This window comes from Acanthochromis polyacanthus, chromosome 9 (assembly GCF_021347895.1).
Source record: "Acanthochromis polyacanthus isolate Apoly-LR-REF ecotype Palm Island chromosome 9, KAUST_Apoly_ChrSc, whole genome shotgun sequence".
In the NCBI taxonomy this organism is placed as follows: domain Eukaryota; kingdom Metazoa; phylum Chordata; class Actinopteri; family Pomacentridae; genus Acanthochromis; species Acanthochromis polyacanthus.
The window spans coordinates 21259266-21280703 of record NC_067121.1 but is presented as its reverse complement, the minus strand read 5'-3'; the positions used below and the strand labels follow the sequence as shown (position 1 = coordinate 21280703).

General features: G+C 38.4%; 1 protein-coding gene across 1 annotated transcript in view; it reads right to left on the bottom strand.

Moving 5' to 3' along the window:
- The window catches only part of pth1r (parathyroid hormone 1 receptor), a 57315-nt gene extending 39630 nt beyond the window's left edge, over window positions 1-17685 (bottom strand). Inside the window, exon 1 of the mRNA XM_022208088.2 lies at window positions 16566-17685. Coding sequence (XP_022063780.1) covers window positions 16566-16634 — 69 coding nt within the window. The 5' untranslated portion in view covers window positions 16635-17685. The remainder of the gene's footprint in view (window positions 1-16565) is intronic.
- Window positions 17686-21438: the final 3753 nt, after the last annotated feature.

Below are 21438 nucleotides of genomic sequence, written 5' to 3'. Positions count from 1 at the left end.
ACTGCGCTCTCAGTGCTTTTCTTGTTGAGAATAATTTAGTAAAGCAATTAATTGCAGTAAGTGTACTCTTGACATATTAATGAGAGCAGAGCTTGACGTAGCTCATCAGGCTGGCGGATGTAGTTTAACATTTGAGCGAAGGAATACCAAAAGGTGACCCTCTAATCAGCGCCTTTTCCACTGTTAACCAAAGGGGCACCAAATACCCTGCTGTCTGCTCAGAACCAGGACAAGGACACTGTTTGCATAAGGCTCCTAATTGTAACTACCTTCCCAATAAAGTGTCTAAATTGTAGACTAATTAGGCCCTGCTTAATCACCCAAGGTGTATTTCATTTCCTGCCAATATTACAACCTTCAGATTTGCGTATTTAAGAGGCTGCTGAGAGAGAACCTCCTGCAGGTGATTGAAGTGCTTCTGAGAGGAGCCATTCTATCACCAACAGAATTTAAAATCACAAAGCAAGAAAAAGTCATGCTGAAGCTCTCAAGCTTAATGGAGGAGCAAAGGATAAGAATTACTCTCTACAATAATTACCGAATTAACAACTATCATGAAATGCGCATCGGTTTCAAAGTGTCTTTAATATTTGAATCCTTTTGTGAAGCACTTTGAAACTCTGTTTCCTGCTATATAAATAAACCTCTTTTTTATTTATTTATTTATTTTAGTATTATATATTTAATATTGTTATCATTATTCACATGTGGTAATAGGGTAAATGTACTATACTGTACAAGAAAAAAAAAATGAAAATCTGGCCGCACAGGTGCCAGAAAAAATCTGTAGGAATATAAAAACAATAAAAATTAAAACAGCAAAAATATCTGGAAAATATTGCTATTTTAGTTGCTTTCGTTGCAGTAGAAAAGTTTAATATTAAAGTCATACATTATTAAACAAAAAAAATTGGGATTTTTTTTATACAAATCATATCGTAATGCATTTTATTACTTAAACTAATTTTTAAACAGAACAGAGAAAATCTAAAAAACAAAAAACAAAAACTATCACTATCACTATCAAAAATAACAGTTACAAACTGGCTTAAATAAGAGATTTTTAAACAGTGTATGTTTAAGCACAAAATTAAACAATAAATAAACTCTTGGACCCACAGATGACCCTACTGTGTAGATATTAAACACAACAGAACCAACCTTTTATGACCTTCAAAATGATATTTAAAATTTGCATATGTAGCATATGTCACTTTGCCTAAAGCATCACTGTGAGTGTTAACATAAATAACATGCACCATAATGTCTAGCATGACTTCCAGGAAAAACTATTCACATGGCATAAGTCCACTTGAAACACAAACTATTAAGAAAGATTAAATATAAATCACATTGTAGCTTCAATTTTGTTCTTGGCAGTAAACGGCACCAGAGGTCCATTTGCCTCTGATTGATACATGAATTTGTGATTTTTGAAATCTCTTTTCAAATAAAGTTCACAGTCCTGTAGACTCTATAAAAAGTTGTTGTTTTATATATAGAACTATAAATCCTCTAAATGATTATCTGGGTCTGGGAATAACTACAGAGACGCATGTAGCATAGGTCATCTTATAATGCATTAAAAGATTTAACGTAACTACGACAGAAATGTTAATGCACACAGATAAGGATGAAGATGCTCAGACTTTCTTGGGAGCAAATAAAATGCAAGCAGACACAGGCTACACTGTCCACGTTGTGCTCCACCTGAGAGGCCTGCAACGAACCTGTCAGTATGAGCTCTACACTTTGCTCGCACGGCAAGGTCACTATGCTGATTTCTCAACCGAGTTTCCATTTGACTGAAAATTACTTGAGATCACGTGTTCCAGGCTGAGTCTGGCAAACAGTGAGCACAAATGACAGTGATACAGGTCAATATCACACATTTAGTACACTGCAAACACGGCAAAGCAGCAACCTAGTATCAAACGCCTGTACAACTGTCAGACTCAGGCTGGACAGGATAAACAAGAAACAATTATAAAAGATGCAGTCGAACTAGAGACAATCTTACTCATTCCAGACATCCAGTCAGTGATATACAGTGGGTGTGCTTTGCTACTAATAATGCATCCTGACACCGATGAAAAGCAGACTACAGAAGCCTGGTAAGCTCACTTTCTTCAAACAGAAAATTTTAGATATTTTTCATTCAGCACTTGTAATGTTCAACTCCAACAATCCACATAGTCAAGATGCAGGGCTTGATGCATTACTATCAAATTCTGTGCTGCTCCTACCGCAGCCACAAAAGGTTTGCTTTGTGCATTTGATCAAAAGGATCTGAAGAAATGACACTAATGTGCTATCCCTGTTTATTACTCTGCCACGTTCCTTGGAGTTACAGCGCCCTCCATAATTATTGGTACCCCGGTTAAGATGTGTTGAAAGCCTTAAATTAATTTTTTTTATTGAAGAAGCATACACTCACACAGAAAATTGTAGAAAAATGTATTATAGGAGATTAGGTGCTGTTTTGTTTGCTAAAAGGGGTTGTACAAAGTATTAACATCAGGGGTGCTAATAATGGTGGCACACATGATTTGATGTAAAAGAATTATTTCTTAATGTGTTGTTTTTTCCCCCACTGAATAAATGCACTTGAATTAAAGGTTGGATTTTGCTCTGTTTTTCATTGTGGTCCTATATTATTTAGAAAAAAAAAAGAATTTATTAGAAGCTAAAGAACACTTAACCAGGGGTGCCAATAATTATGGAAGGCGCTGTATATGACAATCAGCGTTGATTTGTCTGTCTGTCTGTGAGCAACATTACTCAAAAACATACCAATGGATTTGGATGAAATTTTCAGGAAAGGTCAGAAATGACAAGAACCAATTGATCAGATTTTGGCAGTGATGTTGCTCATAGTCTGGATCCATGGATTTGTTCAAGATTTCTGTATGATTGAGAGATGGTGTCATGGCGTCACTGTAACTATGACAACAAGAGAACACTACGTCAGCTGCCTGCTGATGATTACATGATTGTGATCCTACTACAAATCCATCGCTGCGGACTTATCAGGACTTATCTGTCGGAAATGATACAAGGAACAATTGATTAAATTGTGGGGATGTTTCCGAGTCCTATCTTTTATTCTGTTTCAGTTAATTTTATTTTATTATATGATATATTTAATTGAATTTATTTATTTATTTTACTGATCTACTTATGGATTTACTTCATTTATTTTTATTTATTTAATTATTTATTTTACACTTCAAACTAACCTCCAGTGTTTACCTATTTAAACCTTTATGATGGCGTTTCGTCAGTACATACTGGGTATAACAATGTCCCTGATTTATTATTGTCTTTCATTTATGTTGCTTTTTAACAATACAGTATGGATTGCGGGGTGGGTGGGTTCGGGGGTGGGTGGGTTGGATTTGGGTCATAATTTCTTTCTTTTAATTATTTGTCTGTTTGTAAAGCACTTTGTGCTACAACTACTGTATGAAAAGTGCTATTTAAATAAAGATTATTATTATTATTATTATCAATTCCCACCACCTCTCTGAGTGCTTTTGTTGTTCAATATTTGGGCTTGGAGCATTTTTTAAAGCGTATTATTCCTGAAATTCGATACATTCCTTTATCATGTAAATATGACAAATAATATAATTATACTGCAAAGAAATATAATGTAATGTGAGATACTGAGGCATTTGTTTACCACATTCACTTAATTGCTTTATGGCTGTGACCAAACAGATATAAAAGGGCATTTTGTATGAGCAGAATTTGGACATGAAAAAAATAAAGCTTTGTAGGAACAAAAATAGTAAAAATATTTATTACAGCGCATGCAGAATCTAGACTTTTCACTGGCATTTACAATTCAATAAAAAATAAGCCACGACTTCTCGTAGATGTTGCTCCAGTTTCAGTCACTTTGATAAATGAATAAACTGAAACGTTCAGTTCCTACACATTATATGCACCAAGTTTTATTTCTATTGGATGCATTTCAAACATTGCCTGTATTCAGTGTACATTAGCACATACATGAATGTGGACAGTGTCAGTTGAAGTGTGGCTAGATGTAAGATCTCCACCATGCATTGTACGACTGGACTTTAAATATCTGATCTTTAAAACATTTGAATTTTGCAATAAATAAATAATTTAAAATATTATTTTAACAGGCCGTTTCAATATAACTACGCATATTATATGAAGTTGTTTACAATTTAATTGTTAATTAGCTATGCAAACATTCAGTCAGCCACTTCTTGCTGTGCCAACATGGCTGCTGGTCTAGCAGAAGGAAACACGGTGACCTTCATCTGATGAGCAATTTTTTCTATGTTTTAGGAAGCACTCATGCAATAGTCATCTGTCTAAACTTCAATGCACAATTGCACTTTTAAATGTCAGCCCAAAACATTATACAAGGATCTTCATATGGACATTAACTTCAGATCTGCGATGACCGGAACTATGACTGCAGCCACAGTTTGTTCTCTCGTCTGTTTTTGTACTAAATGTTATGGAGTAAACACAGAAAAACCTTTGCACTGTTATCTGAATTCAAATTGGCCGAGATTCCCCCAGTGCTGCAGTGTGAGGCTTTTTTTACTTATTGCTGGAAAATCTGGAGCTGTGAACTGCATACTTACAAACCCATAAGCCCGAGAGTTTTGCAATGAAACTAATAAAGGTTCTTTTAAGAAATCCGGCCTCCTCTCAGCCATAAGCCATGTGCCAGGAGGAGTATTCCTGCCCCAAGTTACAGCCGTTTCCAAATTGCGTAAACAACTGGATCACATGTGTGAAATCCTACTCTCCTTGCTCTCGATAATTAGGGAATTGACTCAGAATTGTCTCCAAAGCTTCCACTCTTGTTGTTTTAGGGAGAGTGGAAAGAGCCTGGAATCTCCTGTATATTTGTAATTCAATCCGTTCACCAACGGTGGGGGTGGGGGTAGGGCCGAGCTGAACTGTCGGTCAACGGCAAAGGCAACTGCATAGCTGAGAACTTTCACATGTCAACTCAACTGAGGTACACTCAGAGAGTTCAAGCATGTTACTCGCAAGGAAATCTGCAGCACAATATTGAAACAGGACACAAACTCATCACAGTACTGACAATCCTCCAGAGTGCTCCCGAGTTCTTCATCGAAGTAGGAACCCAGTCCACCTTATCGCAGACTGAGAAGAGAGGCTGCCCATCACTAGCAAAGATGTATACGTTTAATGCATGAGCACAGCTTTAACTTGGCTGATATAACTATCACCACATACAGCATGCCTTTGGGTATTCAGCAGAAACCTGGAAACCATCGCTCCTTCCTCTGACTTTCACGAATCTTTGTCAAACTGCTTCTCGTTAGCTTTTGAAGATGCACTTTTCAAAGGATCATTGAGCGAAATCAAAGTGAATTCAATACATCATTAAGTCATCAAGACAAAAAAAAGGCATAAAGAAGGAGGGAAAGAAAAAAAAAACTCACCATCAACTCAAGCACACAGCCAAAGAGCACACTTTATTTCTGTCTGGTGAAGTCTGCAGAGCAAAGGCATGCCATTAAAATATCAGTTAGAAGTGTAACTTTTTCAGTGAGGTGTAAAAGTGGCATTGAGTTACACATACCCTAGCATTCTTCAGTGGAAAAGTTGAGAAAAAAAGCAGAGGTCACAGTAAGTCAAGAAAACAAGCCCTTTCCTGAGTCAAACACAGCCATGGTATAACCTTACCATGCTGGTGAAACTGAAGACTCTGCTATTAACACATGCGTCTGACTCACAATTCCTCTAAAACCGTGCAAAGTGTCAGTCAATACAAAAAAGATAACCACAGCGCAGAGCTGCCCGCTTCGAAGTTCAAGAAATCTAATTATTCTGCAGTTACGTGAGGAATCCTCCCAGCTACTGTAAAGCTCCGCGGTGAAATACTGAGCATAAGGATGTGTGTGTGTGAAGGGTATTTTCCCACTACAAGTTGCCTCTGTGAGCTGAATCCCATGCTGATCCCAGGAAAATTCAGGCAAACATGTAAACTGACCAGTGACGACAGCAAGTGACTCACAATCTACAGCGACAAGCCGTGTACAGCAGCCGATGCAGAGTTTACACCTCCGTACCGCCTAAATCTACAACACATGCTGTAAAACGACATTACAAAACAGGATGTCTCAAATCTGCCAGCCACATAATCTTATTAGGAAGGAGAAATTACATCTTAACCAAGGTGGGCACAAATACCATCTGTGCACTGCAACACACCCTCTCAGGCCTCCAGCTTTGTATGCTACAGTTGATTGCTATTCCTTCACAGTCCATCGTTCACAGTTACATGACACTTTGAAAGCTGGGAGTGACTCTGTGATGTGACATTTCACTCAGTAAGTGAGAGCAATATCTCTGGATACTTTACAACTCGTGTGGTTAAAACACAATCCATGACTACACCTCACACGTCTTTCTGGCCTCTTTGTGTCTTTTGGCAAATGTCAGGCCGTCATTCTCAATAATAAACTGTTCTTAATGTCTTGCCTGGAAAAACAACAGATAAATGCAAAATAATGAGAATGAAATCAAAATGAGCTCCAACTTCTTTCTCCAACTAGCCTCGTACTGATTGATTGTCCACATTTTAATGAAAATTGTGATTTACAGTGTTTGGTTGATGTGATACTATTTCCATCATCTAAATTTGTCTCTGGACATTTGTTATCATCTAATAAAATGCTGCAGTCATTGCGCTGCCACAACCACCACTTGTCATAGTCTTTTTATATATTTTACACACCAAGACCTGGGTATAAGTGGCATCATACAATTTTCTTATTCTGTTTAACAGTACAATAATGTGAAACCACTAATTGAACTACCAGCTTAAACTGGCACGCTGTCTATTGTAGCAGGAGAGGGAATGAAATGTGGCATCAAACAGCTCTGACTGGAATCAGGATTTCTGATTTCCAAATAAAAAGTGTTTTCATCAATGTCTGAAATGTGGCAAAATGCAAAATAGGCAGATAGGCAGACAAACTAAGATTGAAACAAGGGCTTTATTTCACAGAACCAAAGCAAACCAAACTCCATTCAGAAAATAGCAAATTTAAGCCAAACTGAGCAGAACTCCAGAATAACCAAGAACTATAACTAAAACTGGTCACAACACCTGCAGAAAACCTAAACTTAAAACAAACGGCTCGACTCGTGTCGTGGAGTGGCTGGTGAACAGCCAACAGGAGCAATGATCCCGCAGGGAGGTGAAGGGTGAGCCCAGCTTTATCAACCACTGATTATTGATCTGGCCCAAATGTGCTCCCTCCACAGCTGGAGTCAGTGAGCCCCGATCACAAGCACAGCCGAAGGCGCAGCACAGAGGGGGCAGAACCGAGAGACAGGAGAGAGAGAGAAGATGAGGAGAAAAGGAGGGCGAGGGAGGAGAAGAGGGGACAGAAGAAGGTAGACAGGGAGCCAGGATGGAACCACGACAGCTGCACTTCTAAAGCAGATGAAGGGAGAGTCCTGAGGTGAACAGACTGTGTGACTCTCACTGATTTGGCCTACAATCTGTAAACTGGCCAGAAAATATAACACTGCTGTACGACCGCAGACTAAAAGTTGTAATGTCATAATTGACTATAATGTCAAAACAAACATTCTGTAAAATATATGAGGCTGAAGAAAAAGTAAAGAGACTGTGAGGCTAAGAAAGAATGAGCATGGCAAACTGGGTGATTGCAGCAATTTAGGCTTCTCAGAAATCAGTGATGTGGCTACACACAGGACTCATTTTTCGGTGATTTCAAGGTGAGGGGCATGGAATACATATGGTGAATTTAAAAATGGGATGAAACTTAAAGACGTACAATAAATTATCACTTGTCCTCAATGATGAGCAATCAGACGATCTCTTTATCTTCCCTTTAAATGCAATTTGTCTTTGCTTTTGAAGCCAACCACAGTTCTGCGTTTCTTCTGATGAAGATAATGGTCTAAAGTAGATCCAGCATAAAAAATTTATCCTTAGAGAGCACAAAAGTCACAACACACAAAGGCTATAATGTCCTGAAATTAAAGTCACCTACAGGAGATATTACACGTACTTATTGTGTTGCTCTTATCTGAGGAGAGCTGTTATACAATGGTGGGAAAATGGTTTTCAAATTATTAATATTCTTCAGCCAGATTGGTCACAACTACCTTAAGGCTAAGTTGAAGGCTTGTTTTCACTGTGAAGCCGGCCAACATGACAGCTCCCAAACCACAGACATATTAGGCAAGAAGCATAATTTCTACTAGGAACAGAGTTAATCATAATATACTATATTAAAAAAGGTACGCAGAAACATACCAACACACCTGAAAGTTGCTAAAAATATACATATAATTTGTATGCCATGAGGTGGATTTTGATGCATTCACATGACAGGACAGCTAGTCCCCTCTTAGCCTGGTCTGTGGTTTCTTTTTCTATGATTTGCTCAAGCTTAGCAGTCTGCTCTTCAGCTGCTAAAGTTGAACTAGCGGCACACACTACCAGTCAAAGTTTGGACACACCTTTTCATTCAGTGGTTTTTATTTATTTTTTTATACATTGTAGATTAATACTGAAGACATTATTCCTATAAAAGAATATATATGGAATCATGTTGTAAACAAAAAAGTGTTAATCTTCAGTATTCATCTACAATGTGGAAAATAATACAAATATATAAAAAGCACTGATTGAGGAGGTGAGTAAAACTTTTGACTGGTAGTCACATATTTATGGGTATACACACAAATATATATACACATCTGCACATATTTATTGCACAGTGAAAATGTAGCAGCAGTACTGCAGTTATATTTATATGCAGCACTGCAAAAGCAAGTTGTAACGTGTGATACAAAATGGATTAATGCCTGGGTTCTTTTTTTTCAGAGCACTGAGATCTGCAAATTAATAGGCAACTTACTGCAAGCACAGTACAGATAGGCTGCATAAAAGAAACCTTTACTGTAAGTTACTGTATGTAAAAAACACAACAACAGCAGAAAACAGAATTCATGTATAAGACTTTGTCTGAAGGTGGTTCAAAAAATCCTGGTTATTTCTGGCCAAAAATGGTACTTTGCTATTTAATCATTCCTGACACACTTCCTACAGCCTATATTTTCTCTCTTGGGAGAAGGAAAGGTCACAACAGAGAGCCTGGCCATGCCTCAGATACACACACATACACACATGTGTATTGTGTATGGCTATCTTCCTGAGGACATCTATTGAAATAATGCATTCTCCAGTGACCCTGACAGTCTAAATGCACTGTGACTTGAGAAAGCACATTTAATAAAAAAGGCAATTAATTTAGCAATGAGGCATATCTATAAAATCATCCTGCAGAACACAGAAGACCCTACCGAATAAAAAACACTGTCAGAAGGACTACAAAAGAAATGTTTCTAGGGACACTAACAAATAATAACTAGAAAAGCACAAAGAGAACGCAATACTCTGCCAAAGCTGTTCATTCCCCCACATGGCATTGTCAGAAAAATCCAGCTTTTTTTTTTTCAAAAATGCAGCATTTGTTTATTAGTTATTGATGATCAAAAAATGCGGCAACATAGAATATGTCCATGTAATATAGATGTACCCACAAACAAAATGACTTTGCACAGAGCACAAACGTGTGTTATGCATGTGTACGGATACCGAACCGCGGTAAATATGTAGCAGGCGTCAGGAATTGATGGGACTCGGAAACGCCCCCACAATTTAATCAATTGTTCCTTGCATCATTTTGAACGAATAAATCCCGATAAGTCAGCAGCGGTGGATTTGTAGTAGGATCGCAATCATGTAATCGTCAGCAGGTAGGTCATGCAGTGTTCACTTGTTGTCATAGTTACAGTGACGCCGTGATGCTATGTCGCAATGATGCAGAAATCTTGAACAAATTCATGGCTCCAGACTATAAGTCACACCACTGCCAAAATCTATTCACTTGGTCCTTGTGTCATTTCTGACCTTGCCTGAAAATTTCATCCAAATCCATTTATCTGTTTTTGAGTAATGTTGCTCACAGACAGACAGACATACGGTGATCATCACGTAACTCTGCCGTGTTCCTTGGCGGAGCAATAATGACCGTGTCTATTGTCATGGTGACTCATACATTTACTGAAGCCAACCACTCATCTTTGGTGTTCACTTAGTTTATATTTTACTTTCAGCATTAGTCACAGACCACTGTATTTTTGTATTTGGTGCATATTCTGCATCTGCACTGTTTGTTTTTCTACACTCTGTGCCTGTGTTGTCAAGTTAGCAAAATACAAATCACTTGGCAACAGCAAAAAGGACAAACTGTGTTTAAATAGGCGAAAACCCTCTACAGAACCAGAATCCAGCAGCTACGTGCCTTGACTAGTCGGGATAAGGTTTGAGCAGAGAGAGAAAACATGAACAACAAGTATGGTAAATTAGTGCATTCTCAGGACCACTGTCCACCCATCATTTCAAATGGATAATACGATATCCACCCAAACAAGTGTTTTAGTACCATTACAGAAATCATCTCAATTCATACTGAAAATTATTTTCACACAACAATCAGTGTAACTGGAAACAGAAAGTTCTGTGATTGCAGAAAAGACTAAGGAGGAATAACAATAATAGAGAGCAAAGATTTCTTTGCATTGATAGAGCGAGGTGGAACTGTAGCTAAAAGTAACACAAGTATGAAGCGGTTATGATGGGCAGAAAACACAGACTGGGAGTTGTTGTCATTGTATAAGAGCTTGACCAGAAACGCAGAACTCAGAACTTTAAATCTATATTAGTGAAATTATTCTGCATAATTATTATTAACATAATTATTAACATTATATTTTTATCTTATCATCATTTGTAGGTTTTGTTTACTTAATATTTAAATCTGGTCAATTCTAAATCTCAGCATTCAAAATTACAGGGTAAATTAGTAACACTTTTCTATGGGTAAGCACTTTAGCTCAACAGCTGTTGCTTTAAATGTGCTACACACACTACTGTTCAAAAGTTTGGGGTCGTTCAGGAATTCAGCTGATATTTTTCAATGTAGGTGTCAGAATAGAGCCAGTCAACATTTGACCAATGTGCACTACCATTCAAAAATGTGGGGTCACTTAGAAATGTCCTTATTTTTGAAAGAAAAGAATTTTTTTTTTCAATGGAGATAATATTATATTAATTACAAATACAGTCTAGACATTGTGAATGTGGTAAATGACTGTGCTAGCTGGAAATGGCTGATTTTTAATGGAATATCTACATAGGGAGACAGAGGAACATTTCCAGAAACTATCACTCCTGTTTTCTAATGCTACATTATGTTAGGGAATTATGCTGAAAGGCTAATTGATGAGTAGAAAACCCTTGTGCAATTACATTAGGGCATGAATAAAAGTGTGTTTTCATGGAAAACATTGAATTGTCTGGATGACCCCAAGCCTTTGATCGGTAGTGTAAATAACACTGCCTTGACCAATCAGTGAAGGAGACATATTGTCTGTCAGATAAGATATCTAATCATGATGAACACAAGTGTTTGCATCAACGTTTTCAAAAGTCTCAGTTTTTGTCTGTCCGAACTGAAATAAAAGATTTTTTTTTTTTTTTTAATAATTCAAGAAGTCTACATTTTAGAGGGTCTACAATAGAGTACTGTGAATGTAAGACACATAGAAAATTCTATGTTTTTTAAGACAAAAATGCATATGTGTGGACATAGCCTAAAGGTCTAACCCCAAATCTTACCTTGGCCTCGACCTGTCTTAACCCTCAAACATCCCTTTGGAGGTATGTAATTGAGAACCAGCCGTGTTGTCTGTACTCACAAAGTGTTCAACTCAAACAAGACTTTACAAAAGATGACCTTCCAAGTACACATACCGAACAATCCTGAGGCCTTCACCTTGAAACAACCCTTAGAAAATGAAAATCTCATAAACTGATAACAATAAAAGGGCTACAATAGCACACACAGTTAACACAAGTGTACACTGTGATGTGTAAATTGCTCATGGCAGGACTTTGTTGTCTCTCTGTCTCTTAATGGTGCCTGATAAGATGGAGAATCAAGATCAAGGCAGCATCTAAACTGTTTGAACTCCCTGAGTAAAAGAAATGAGATGCTGGGCCTGTGTTTATCACGCTTAAGAATACACGACAGAAAAAGGGTTTTCTGACCGGGAAAACAAGACACATTTATGAGGAAAATGATAACAAACTATAAAAATATCTTTTAGACCAAATCTTCTGTATTCTATTCGTCAAACCACAACCATAGATTCACCCTACATCTGAAATTAATTCACTCATCGACATGTTTTTCCAGCTGGAACACACGTAAGAAAAGACTGGATAAAAAAGCATGTGTGAAATGACAAAACCTTTGACAACCATGAACCTCGAAAATAAATTTAAAATGTGAATACATTTGGATGACATACCAGTCGACTGGCTGAAATGGAAACAAAATTCTGCAGTAAGACATCCTGCTGTTGGTAGATGTCAGAAATCATGAAAGGAGAATGTAGCAACACATTGATAAGTGCAAACAGTGATGATCAGTTGTGTACTGGCCTATGGGTAGACTGGGACAATTCCCAGTGGGCTGCATTAGAGGCGAGCGAATCGTCAAAAAAATCCATAAAGTTTTTACTGGTCCTGTCTGTTCCTGTCATTTGGCCTCCCTGACTGGTCCCGGGGATGTGTTTGCCAGTACACCTGATGAGGAGCTGATAGTGATTGCAAATACAACCAATGCCAGATTTAAACTCACTACTGTGTGTTGTTCTCTTGATAAATGCAAGAAAGAGCACAAAAGAAATAGTTGTAGAAAATTTTATCGAATGCTCAAATTTGACAGAATTAAGTAGGTTCATAGAGGACCCTCTGTTTAATTATACTGCTTAGGTTATATATAATCAGTTTTAGTCATGCAGTCATCTAGGGTCTACTCAGCCAACTGTGCAGCGCTCTTGAACTGAAGAGCATTTTTAAGTTAGAATAAGTAGATAAATAGCTTAGATTTTCAAGTTTGTGGGTAGGAAGTGAAGGAGTTGACACTTTGCTGTAGAATCTCATAATGTAATAAATGAAAACTTTGCACAAATACCTTCATCCACTTAGCTGTTCTTTTCATACAGATGTGGGATTGATTTACTTATCTTTAAAACTACATCTTCACAAGAACAAAAACTGAAAAAACTGAAGAGTTTACCTTCAGACCCTTATTTGATTCAAATGAGTTACCTCAAACCCATGGCCAAATATCTGATAAAGAAAGATGGTATCATGCAATGACCTACTAGAGGCTATAATAATTACTATAAGGAGGAGCTTCACTTTCATGTCAACTGGAAGAGGTGTAATTAGTTTTTCAAATGGAAATGAATTGGTGCTGCATGTTCAATTGGAAAACAATTTCACCTTTGCTCACATGCTTGAAAAATAATGAGTGATTACAGTCAGGGGTGGGCAGTGTGAACAAAAGCAGCATTACCACTATTATCACTGCACTGTAACACTCATTTTATAATTTCACCTGAAATATTCAAAACAAAAGCCCAGAAGTGGTTTTCACTTCATGCGTATCATTGAGTCAAATGAATTATGGTGATGTGCAAAAACAAAATAATGTTTTTAGAAAAATGTTATAATTTTAAAAGGTATTTGAGCGTATAAAATTTATTTGTTCATAAAATCAAGAAATGATAATATTGAAAATGATAACTCAGCTTTACACACTCATCAATTGCATTGCATTTTTACTTTTCTTTATTTTTTAAATAGTTCTATTCATATATATGTATCTGTAGATAAACATATAGAATTATTTTTTTACATTTAACATTTTCTGTTATAGTTCTGCAATTTGTTTTCATTCATGCATTGTGAACTCGTTTATTCAGTAATTGGTTCGTGTCGCTCCTACCAGAGAAAGTTTAGGTAACTCTGAGTATAATTAAAAGCGGCAGTCAAACAGGCCATAGTCTCAGCAGTTTGGTCCAAACCACTTAGTCAAAAGCACATTTGTGGAATAAATTTATAAGGATGGTTCATTTCACACTTCTTCGAATACACATGTACCCACTCAAACTCAGACAAGTGGAAAAAATTACGTCATTTTGGAGATCTGTCAAAGGGGCATGTGAAAATGAATTTCAATATTAGTGCCTATCTCACAAATGAACTGTCGGTTCATCTGAGTTAGTGAGAGGAGATCTGCTAGTCCTAATTACCAGAGACAGACTGAGATGAGATTATCCAGTTCTTTAATCTGCCTTCTAAAATTCGATTGAGGATAATATGACAGAGATGGATGAAGCTCCACTACTCGCAGAAGTGAGAGAATGGTTATTATAAGAAGCTATTTCTGGATGTCTCCTGTTGCATGCATTTTGATGAAGCTGGCAACTGTGTTCCTGTGGTTTCAGTTTGACTGATTGTGTCTATGAGCATCAATTGTGTTGAAAAAAAAATATCTATGAGGTTTTCAACAGTTCTGCTTCAGTTAGTTTGTTTCAGTGTTACTTTGACAAATATTGTGAGTGAAATTACTGGTTTCAGGTCCAATTTCATCGAGAATTGTTGGCCAGATGGAGCAACCAAGCCACAATTTTTCTGTTTTAAAAAGTTTCGGAATAAAGTTGTCAACAACAGATATTTTCCACATGCAGTCAAACCAGTCAACGCTGTCTTGTGCACTACAAAACATGTCAGTCCTCACAGTCAGATGTTGTCCAGAGCTGCCATGCTTGGCTGTGGCAGGCAGATACAGATACAGTTTGAGATCTTCCAGTGAGGATCGAGACACATGCAAGTCATCACGGAGGAAAACACAGTCATGAGGTAGAAATTAAATGCTCACTAAGGTTTCCAGAAAGCATGGCTTCCTCTTAATAAATGTAATAAGTGAGTAAGTGAGGCAGCCTGCCACACCGAACAAAGCCTCTGTGAGCTCGTGCTCTGTGTGTGAGCTGTCACTGCAGCTTGTCTGCCGAGGTGTAAAACACAATGAAGATGTTCCTTGTCGGTTTCTATATCAGCCAATTTCCTTCAGATGAAAATGTTGGATAAGATGTGGCAGGCAGTACCAATCTACAAGTGTTTCATCTGTGGAGATTTGTATTCGTGATACAAGGATATTGTCACCTGCATGTTGAGCCCGTGGAAAATGGCACAGTCCTGCACTTTAACAACTGCATGTCTTAATTTGAAAAACCTCATCTTCTGTGTTTAAACACAGACACAGACTTTCCACTCTTAGTTTAGATTCAGTGAAATCTATGTCCCGTTTGGTCGCAGTTTGGAAAAAGAACACTTTTTTGTGGAGAAGACTGAGCAAACACCAAACTTAAAAACGGGTAAACACCATTCACAGACAGAGCCTTTTAACGACTGAATGTTGAATCAGCTATAAATACACAGCTATGTTATAATTGTTTTCCTCTGCCATCTAAACCAATGAGCCTAGAGGTCCACTGCGGTACAGTGATGGACCACATCACTGGGAAAATGCACTATACCTCAGAGCCTGGGCGAACTGCCTGTTGAATGCACAACAGCCTCAGCCAAAACACACAGAACCAACTTGGTGTGCTGCTCTGCCTGCACACTGTGTATGTGTGTGTGAGTGTGTGTGTGTGTGTGTGTGCGTGTGTGTGCAGCAGGCTTTCTTGGGTACAGCTATGGCAAAGTTTAAAATCACAATTAAAAATCACAATGTCAGGAAAAAGCAAAACATTTCAGCGGTGAATCGGAGAGGTGAATCGGAGAGGTGAAATTGTCGAGGCGCCGCTGCTGGAGATATGAATGAAATATTCATTCTCATTCTGACTGCAAGAATGGCTGCAGTTCAAGCAGGTGAGGGGCTGGCAAAGCTGTGAAACAATCTGTAGTAAGCATAATGCCCTGCCTATTACAGAAACTAGGTTAACAGGCGCTGCTTTAGACAAACACTTATTGTATTGTAACTGTGGGGAGATGCCCTTAATGGAACAAGAGTGTAATCGCTAATCACAGCTGCTTGTTGTTAGCAGTCATGTCAACCTGTTTGAGATATTGAGACTGTCAATGTGTGTGTCAATACTCAGGAAAGTGTCTGTTAATCTGAGCCCAGATGCATTGTGGTTCACTTCATCCTATTTCACTGTCAACACAGATAATTTATAAGCGTGACATGCAGCTTAGAGACAATTAAAGGTGTCCAGATGTTGGGAATAAAAGCTTTTTGACATCAACCCTGATTTACTTTATGAGGACAGCGTCTTCAATTAACACTGGACACACGCTATCACAGTCATAATTTGCAAGAGATGCAATGAGCAAACTTTGCAGAACTCAAAAGCTGAGAGTGAAATTTGCAGATGTGATCGATATGCAATTTTTTTTCTCTGATTAAAACATTTCCAGATGCAAAAACAGTTGGAAGGTTGCAGTGCTAGAAACACCATTGGACTTCTGCAGCTCACAAGTGCAGCATCAAACATGCCGGTCATTGCACAGAATAAATGGCTGCATGTGTGAATGTATGCATCAGCAACAACAACAAAATACGACCTACCAGGCAGAAACCGCTGAGCAGTGAGATGAGAAGGAAGTCCAGGTGGTGGAGCAGCACAGAGGATCCCATCCCTGATCTGAGGCAGCTCTATCTCCAAGAATCCTTGCAGGGGCTCAAACAGATGCTGATGAAGCTCAGATTAAATTATTTAATCTACTTAACTCTCTTCAAAGTGGAGCGAGTTGTGTTTTCTCACTCCATCTGGCCTCTCGATGCTTATGGCGGCTTGTGAAATCATAACTCAGTAATCGCCTCTGCTCTGCCCCCTCGGTTTAATTTCCTATAATCTACTATATGCTCAGACTCAGCCGGCGCGCTTTATTTCTCTGCATCTGTCTTTTTTTCCTCTTCTGAAATTACATCCACATGTCAGAACTATTTATGTCGCTCTCGCTCTGCGGTGGGAAGTTCAAATGATTCTTTGTAGGGAAGAAACCAACGCTGTATTTTTAGGTCTTTTAAATTTCCCCTCAGACTAACTTAAACACTTCAGTATGGAGCCGTGCGCCTTATGGCTTATTCCAGTCCTCTGGTCCAAACGTTAGATCAGTGTTAGACAAAAAAAAGAGCAGTCCAAATTGTATCACTCCATCACTAGTCGCTGTTGAATTTCACAGCTTCATTCCTGCTCTGACTCACGTCCCCATCAACGCCTTCATGCATATCGCGCAGTGAACCAGCAGCTCTCAGACAGGCTTTATTAGTAAAGGAGCAGCTTTGTGACAGAGCAGAGCGTGAAATTACAAACTTTTCATACATGTGATTTGCAACTCAGTGCTCTCCTTTTCCCCCCACCCACTCTTTATAAATTAACATCACATGGAAACGTTTCATCTGTGTTGTTTCCAGGAACCGTGCGCAACAAGCGTGTCACTTCGACAACAAACTGAATGTATGAAACTCGGCTCTGTTTACCAATGGTGATGGGTTTAAAAAACGCTCAGAGAAGACAGAAACGCCAACTTGGCTTCAAGAATCTCTACTTACTATCAACAGAGAGCCAAATTCGCCCTGACGGACAGACTACGCGCAAACGCCTGAGTGTTTTTGCGCAGCGTAAAAAAGCAAAAGTTGAAGTTTCTCGTGTTGGGAAGCGGCTCCAGATGTGGCAGGCGGCAGGTCGTGTTCAGTAGTGAGTATGTGGATGGAAAAGGGGGGGCGGAAAGGAGGCAGGTAGGGTGGAGCGTCGAAGCCTCTCATTGGTGCGCTCTCTCTTACGTTGGACTAAACCACGACTCCGAAATGACATATTTTCTCACCCCTCAAACAAACTCCACATTCAACAGATCGTAGGGCCTTTGCCAAACCACTTTTTTCCCCTGCAGTCTCTCAAAAGTTGCATCTAGTAGGATTGGATTACCGAGACGTAATGCAGGAGATTTTTTAATCTGAGGCACCGTGTGCTGCTTTACTGTGCAATTTGGATTCAGGATTCAGAAGCATCTGCAATTATGTTTAACACATTTTTCAGTTTAGTTTGGAAGTCAAACCTCACATGATTTGCCATGAAGCTTAAATGCAGGAACAATCTGACAGCAGTTACATAGCTGCAGTTCCATAGCTTAAGGTGTATTTTGTGACAGTTACTTTTGCAAAAATAAAAATAACTTTAAAAAGACAATAATCTTTATTTATGAAGCACTTTTCAAAATCCAAGTTACAAAGTGATTCCCAAATCATAAAATCACCATCATTCAAAAGACAGAAAAAAAAGCCCAACATGGTGCATAAACATAGAAGAGGTGAAAACACACAGTTTTAAAAACCACATAAAATCATTAAAGCTTTATTGATTCAAGGATGTTTAAAGATGACTCAACCAACCTCCAAACACTCTGCCCCTTTTAGTTTTCAGCTGCGCTCCTTCAACAGACAACAGACCTCTGGCCCATAATCTTAAAGTGCATAATGGTGAATGCGGTATTTAAAGGTCAGAAATATAACAAGCAGAGATGGCCTAAAGAAGGGCCTTAAAAATAAGCAGTGAAACCGTAAAATCTATCCTAAAACATACTGAGAGCCAGCGCAAAGAGGCTGACATGGGAGTAATGGTAGTTTCTTGGTTCTGGTTAAAAGCTGAGTTCTGTGCAGTCTGGAGTCAGTCAATAGATTTCTTGTTCAGGCAGGTAAAAAGGCCGTTGAAGTATCCCAAATGTGATGAAATAAGAGCATGTAAAATGGTCTTTAAAGCTTTATATAGGCATTATTTTTTGAAATAATTCTAAGATGGTAGAAACAAGAGTGCACGGCTTAGAAGTGTGGCGTTCAAAACTGAGATTACTATCAAACCAGGCACCAGGTTTCCTTGCCACAAGTCTGGCATGATCAAAAATGAACCAGCTGATGCCAAAATCTGTTTGGTCATGTGCCGTGATCCAATAACAAGAATCTTGAAGATGTTATCTGACATCCACTTTTTGAAATCAGACATGCAGCACACAGGTTTAGAGGATTTAACAGGCGGGTACATCTGTGTATCATCAGCACAAAATTGAAAAGAAGCACTGTGTTTGTGAATAATGTGCCCACGCGAAAGCATGTATAGTGGAAACAAACTTGGTCCCAAAACTGGCCCATGTGGAACACCATACTTAATTACTGACAGCCACAGAGCTCTTTGTAAAAAAAACAAACAAACAAAAAAAATAAATGATTAAATTTCTTCTACAAATGTACTATCTGGTATGAAGCTGTTAAAATATCATGCATGTTTTTTTGTAGCGTTCGGAGAGGTTTGCAAAGCCCCGAACAGAACATGTAGGTTTCAGTTCTGTCTGTCTCCAGCACAATGGTTCACATGTCATTCTGTGAGGCGGACGAGGCTGTTGCTCCTATTTAAAACTTGCCCTTTCTGATTCAGAAGCCTCTCCTGCTCTGAGGTCAATGGTCAATCCAAAGTCCTCATGTATGAAGATGTCCCACTGTTTGCATATGAAATTGCCTTTTTCTCAACAGTTCATACAGAATCGCAGCCTTCAACATATTCGGCAGGTTATGATTATGCTTAGTGGAAAGCTTTGACACACATAATCAGCACTGCCTATCCTGGCTGCTGTTGTGCTCTAGCTGCTGGGATTGCAATGTCATTTTTTTGAAAATAGAAACAGTGTAAAAAGCTCTCACCGCTGGAACACACTGATGGGCTGCTACTGTGGACCATGACAACACATGCATCATCCATCAGAGAGAATAATGTTTCAGCATCAAAGTCATCAACTGCCATATGCTCCCGCTACACAGAGCACAGATTTGGTGCAAAAGTATCCCCACTTAAGTTGTTTGTCCACAAATGGCTTCTCGTGTTGTTGAAAATATCCTCACATGATACGGCATCAAATCAAATTTTTACTTGGAGGACTCATTACAGAGGAGCACATGGAGACGTGAGCCTTTCAAAAGCATAGACCTCAGAACAGGTTCGGATTTAGAGTCAAGATCATTTCACTGATATACATCAGTTTACTTTTATTGCCATAAACAATGTAGCAGTGAATTACCATAATGAGGTAAAAGACAAAAACCACAGTCCTCTGTGTAATAGGATGGACAGCAGTTGCATCATTATTGGATTGAACTTGAAAGCTCATTCATAGAAACAATATTTCCCCTCACCCTAACTTACCATAACTAAATTAATGTTTGGGGGTTTAGGGTAATACATATACATGTTCACTACAGTCAATCACTAGTACAAAAAAGAGTAAAAAGGACAATTCATAAAACTGGTTAAAGAGATCACACAAATTCACTCTTCTTAAAAATAAAAAATACAAAAAATTCACTGACCTGGTTCATTTTCAAACAGCATAAATACTGTACAAAGCAATCAACAACCAACTTCCCATAAATATTCAGAAGTTGTTTTTAATGGAGATTGAGGTTATAATTGGAATGGGGATATTTAATTTCAAAACATGGTAGATTTCACACTACACTGAAGTCCTTTTGTCTTTCAATATGTGGAGTGAGGTTATGGAACGGATTGGAGGTAGGGCTCAAGCAACGTCCACGCACGACCCAGTTTAAAAAGCAGTACAAAAATATGGTTTTCATGAGGTACAGGGAGGAGGCCCCTCCTTCTTGACACAGATATATCAGTGATTATTTAATCTTTCTTCATTTATGTTATTTATTTTCTTTTTTTTTTGTAAATATGTACATAAATAAATATGGGAGTGGGGTACTGAGTGACTGATGGTCAAGATGGAGAAGTGGTAAGAGTAAAAAAGCTAATGCTTCGTCCTACTCCTTTTCAGATATGTTTTTTTATTTCATTTTATTTTTTTGCTTTGTTGTGTTATGTTTGTTTCTATTGTTGTGCCTTATTACTCTGCCAAGGAACGGCGGAGTTATGTGATGATTGGTGCAGGTTTGTCTATGAATCTGTGAATCTGTCTGTCTGTCTGTGTGAAACATTGCTCAAAAACGGACAAACGGGTTTGGATGAAATTTTCAGGGAAAGTCAAAAATGACACAAGGACCAACTGATTAGATTTTCATAGTGATGGCTTATAGTCTGGATCCATGGCTTTGTTAAGGATTTTCCATTGCGATATATAGAGGCCGGCAAGGAGTCGCTGTAACCATGACGTCAACACTGCGTCAGTTACCTGCTGACAATCACATGATTGTGATCCTACTACAAATTGACTGTGATTTATCAGTTGGAAATCATACAAGGAACAAATGATTAAACTGTGGGGTGTCTCTAAGTCCCATCAATTCCTGCCGCCCACAACATATTTAGGTCTCCCAATGTAGCAAAGCCCAGCCAGACAATGGTGAAGCTCCTGGTGTTTCACAAAGCCTTTATTTACGTTCAGCCGTCAGCCTTCGAACACAAATTCACAATAAGAGCTTGTCCCCATTCCAG